At 41.7% G+C, this 4,791-nt stretch overlaps 1 protein-coding gene across 1 annotated transcript in view; it reads left to right on the plus strand.

Moving 5' to 3' along the window:
* Nucleotides 1-4,791, plus strand: part of MCF2L2 (MCF.2 cell line derived transforming sequence-like 2) — a 130,645-nt gene that overhangs the window by 27,811 nt on the left and 98,043 nt on the right. The window contains exon 5 of the mRNA XM_031055432.1: nucleotides 1,155-1,274. Within this exon, the coding sequence (XP_030911292.1) occupies nucleotides 1,155-1,274 (120 nt within the window). The remainder of the gene's footprint in view (nucleotides 1-1,154; nucleotides 1,275-4,791) is intronic.

Below are 4,791 nucleotides of genomic sequence, written 5' to 3' on the forward strand. Positions count from 1 at the left end.
CAGCACCCGATACAGCCTCCTGTGCTCATTTTAAGCTCCCATTTTCTGGCAGTGGATGCAGATTCTCCCTGGCTCTGCAGCTCATAAGTGTTAAATAAGAGAGGGAGGAAGCTGCAGAGACAAATTACACAGTCTTGTTTACTGCTGAAATAGGAAAAATTCCTTATTTTCTGGGTTGACTGCAATATAAATTCTAGTAATTTGAAGTTGGTTCCTAGAGGAGTATTAAGAGGTACCCCTTCTGTGCCCTGAGGAGGGATGACGTGGCCTGCTTATGAAAGAAATAGATCCCAAGGGATTTGTGTTTGCATAGTAGTAAATGATCTCTGTCAGAAACTCTTAATAGCTTATTTGCAAAAGTCAGAGCTGGGCATCGATGTTCAGTGCTAAAAAAAGCAGCTGGTTTTATACATCTCATACTAGGAGTATTTACTGTGAGAGGACCAAGCACTTACACACAGAGGTGTAAGATGGTGGGATGACAAAGACGACTTTAAGTTCTTTCAAGTTATTTAGACAGAAATGTTTTTCATTCTCCGGCTTTTTTGCTGCTCTCTTCAAGAAATTGTTCCTTTTTTTATGCTTGATGACCTCAGAGGAGTGTGAGAGATGTAGGCTGGGTGTTGCAGGCAGGGCCATATCTGATGAACATGCTGAGTGTCTGCCTGTGTGTAAAAATATGTGAGGTTAAAAAGATTCAAAACCCTTTGCACAGTGAATAGGTAGGTCAGCCTGGGGAATCCATCTGTGCTACCAGCTTCCCTCACCAGTCCAACGTGGGCAGCCAGCTTTGCCCTCTAGTGGCTGCAGCCTGAAAAATGGGAAAACTTCTGGTGCGGTGGTGCAAGTGGGACTTGGTGGGATTCGGGTCTGGGGGAGAAAGGCAATAGTCAGGAACTTTGGAGCTCTGTGATAAATCTGTATCATGAAACAGCATGTGGGTGGGCAGTGAAATACATGGGTCAGTCTTCCTATTGGATTTGGAAATAGTGACAATGAGCACATGCTGAATGGACCAGCTGAGGCAATGAGCAGCTGGACTGAGCAAGATTCAGAAGTCCTACCTGCTTTGCCCTGCTGGTGAGGAAACACTTGGCTGAAAATTCCCTTGTAAGCTAGAAATGTACCTTCTAAGAATTCTATATTTCTTGCAGGGAGCATTTCCAGGGAACCTGCAGCTGGTGTTTGTCCTGAGACCCTCCCGCTTTATCCAAAGGGCAATCGCTGACATTGGCATTAAACTCTATCGAGATGACTTTAAAATGAAGGTACCGGTAAGCATGCAGTTTTTTGTCCATGCATTTTCTTTTCTCCATTTCTGCAGTTCTGGGCTGTCAGCAATTTCCCATAACGCATGATTGCAAGTGGCACCTGGGGCCTTTCATCTCAGTCTGTGTAGTGATGCCAAAGACTTATTTAGCAGTGGATGGTTCATAGTGTTTAATGGACATGTTCCCACGTCCAGTCGAGCTATAAAATATGGCTCAGATTTTAAGTACTGGCATTTTAACTCAGTGGAGATGTTCCCTTCATGTAGGCAGAGGTAGATCCCACTCCAGTGACAAACATAAGTAGTCAGGCCTACAGAGCAGCAGAAGCCCTGGGTTGAATTCTGCACTGTTTGATGGGTTATCCATGGCAGCTCTGACTGTCCCTCTAACACTGCTTATTCTGAATGTATTTTATGATTCCCGTGCCCTCAAGATTCAGAGTTTGTGTTTTAGTTATTTTTATATGCACTTGGCATATGCTGTAGCTTGATGAGACTGTGATATGAAGAAGGTTATCAGTCCTGAAAGAGTTGGAGATTATTCTGTGAGGGGTATTTAGGAGTTGTTTTTAGCTGCATGTTTGCATGTGGTGTCAAAATTTTAAAGTTTTATAAATAAACTTGAATTATGATTATTGGTGATATTTCATCCTGGATCAGACTCATACTGTGTTTCACAGTGACTTTACTGGAGGGATTTCAGATGACTGCTTTGAATTTTGCTTTCGGGGTTATGTTTTTTTGCAAAATACTTATGGCTCTCCTCCAACAAATTCTAGCTCCGTTGAAACTCAAGTTTGAAGTTCAGGTGTTTAAAACACTTTCTGCTTCTCCTGAAGTGAGAGGCAGCAGCTATTTATTACAGTGCATACAGGAAAGGAACCATGAATAGATATTTGGTTATAGTGGTAAAATTGTAACTTTTACTGTCATTTGGTAAGGGTGGCTTTTTGGTAAAATGCAAACTTGATGAAAAAAATTACATTTGAATGCAAACCAAAATATTTTATAGTAGTTTAAAAATGGATGTACCTATATTTAATATGCCACAATCTGTTGCTATAGCAACCTTTCTACCAGTGACTGCAGCCCAGAAAGGGACTACTTCATCAAGGACTGGCATTTTCCAACAGTTCAGCATTTCCTATACTTTTAGCCATTTATTTGACATCAGAGTTGCATTTCAAAACTTGGAAGGGATCAAAGTTGGAAGGGAGGTTAGTTCTAGGCAGGGGTCAAGCACTGCATTAAGTATGAAATACTAACTTATCTTTCTTATAGGCAGGAAAATCAAGGTGTCAGTTTAGTTTGGGGTTGTCTTGGATATTTTGAGCCATCCTGGGTATGTCCACAGAGCTCTTAGAGAGCAGCCTTACAAAAACTAAGAGCATGACACACTTGCTGCCTCCTGCCCAGATATCTGTAGACAGCCTGTCAGATTTATAGACAGGCTGCCCACATATGTCTGATGCTATTCTAAGTTACTTAGGGTTGTACTACAGATGTTGTAAGTTTCTGGGGTCTGTCATGCTCTCTGGAGGGGCTTTTCTCTTGTGTTGCAGCCCATCCTAAAAATACCATCTGGGCATGTCCTGCATACCCCAGTTTCAGAGGAGGGTAGTTACTGAGAACAATATCTGTTTGTTCTCCTTGAAAACAGCATCCTAAATGCCAAGCAAGAGAACAGCACCACAGAGTTCTTGTTCCATGGGAGATGTGCTTACTCAAGGAATTAGGAATCAGTACCTACCTTCAATATCACCATGATCTTTTAAATTGTTTGCAGGTTGTTTGTTTGTGTTGTGTGTTTGGCTCTGTGACAACATTCATGCCGTAACTGGCCCGTGGATGGGTGGCATTTCCTATCACAGCTGTGAGTCAGGACCAAGACATGAGCATTCAAAAGGAGCTCCAAGAATATTGTGTGTGTTTGTTAAGGAAACATTTGTTTAATAATTTATTTGAGCTATCAGACTGCAAATATGCTCAGTAAAATAGATTTGCTGGGTTAAATCAATACTGGAATGAGTAGGAACCAGAAGGTCAAGCAGGAGCTGGAAATAAAGGCTGAAATAACCAACCAGACACAAAAAGGAAATGCAGGATTTATATCACATTGACATACAAATGTGGGTAATAAAACCTCATCAAATAAATTTCTATTGGGATAGTGATTTGATTAGATATCACTTTACAGGATCAAGATATAGAAATATAGGAGACACAGCAGGGTTCATCTGAGATTAAAATCTATGAATTCAAAAGGAACACCCAGAGATGCAGCCAAGGAACCTCCCATCATAGAAAGTGAATTAAAGCATCTTCAGAACATACATAAAAGTCTGAACAATCTGTCCATAGCAAGTACTTCCTTGAGCTTTTTAGTCTGTGACTTCTTTTTGACAGCCTAACCCATCCGGAAGCAGCCCCCCACAGTTCCATTTCCACACTGACCCTTCTCTTCTAAACTGCTGCTCCTGTGCATTCCCCAGCTGACTGACTGTGTCTGTCTCCTGTCTGGCAAGCAGCATGGGAGATGCTAATGCTCTCTCAGATTGGTTTTTTAGATGGATGCTGGGTTTCTCAGAGGCTTTCTCCTGCAGGAATTCTTGTGTGGTGAAGACCCACACCCTGTTGGGTAGCACCATAGCTGGCAATATTAATAGGTTTGTTTAGTGGCTCATGCTGAGCATACCAGGTTAAAACAAACATAAAATTCTTTCTAAAAGAAAACTGCATGACAGTGTACCTCTGTGGTTTCCCTGAGGTTTGAAGTATCAGAAAAGTTCCAACTTGTCAGCAACATCTCTGATGGGGAAGAGCTACAAAGCAGTTAAGATTTACTTTTTCGAATGTGATTTCCAATTCAGAATTAGTGCATAGACTTTATGTTCCAGTATGAGGCCTTTTCAAGATTATGCAGCTTTTTGAACTTTCTGGCTTTGATCATAACAGAACAGTGTTTCATAACACAGTCAGGGAACAGTTTTTCCTTTATCTTTGGCTGAGATACCTTTCTCTGCCACAGTTTTTTCACCAACTAGATCTCCTTGTTTCTGTGTTTAAAGACAGGGGTTAAGGAGAAGATGAACTGCTGGAAGTGAAAAAAAACAGAGTGAGGGCCTAGTTGAGAATTTTCAGCCCGTATGGCTCCCAGGGGCCAGATGCATCCTCCACTATATTCTTGTATCCAAGTCAGGTTAAAGTCTGGATGGATAGACACTACATGTGGTTTTAAAAACTAGTTTCACGATGGGTTAGGAGGGTAATGGTAATGGGGCATACTCTGCCTGGAAGTGGGCAACAAGTGGAGTGTTGTAGTGATACCTGCTAGGACCTGCCCTGTTTGATGTCTTCATCAGTGACATGGAAGAGGCAACAGGCTGCACTGTCATCAAGTGTGCAGATGACACTAAAGCAGGAGAAGCAGATGGTAAACTACAAGACGGGGCCATTGGAACAAAAACTCAAGGAATGGGCTGACCAGCATATTATTTTTTTATATACAAAAGGGGTAAAGC

This window comes from Geospiza fortis, unplaced genomic scaffold (assembly GCF_000277835.1).
Source record: "Geospiza fortis unplaced genomic scaffold, GeoFor_1.0 scaffold172, whole genome shotgun sequence".
In the NCBI taxonomy this organism is placed as follows: domain Eukaryota; kingdom Metazoa; phylum Chordata; class Aves; order Passeriformes; family Thraupidae; genus Geospiza; species Geospiza fortis.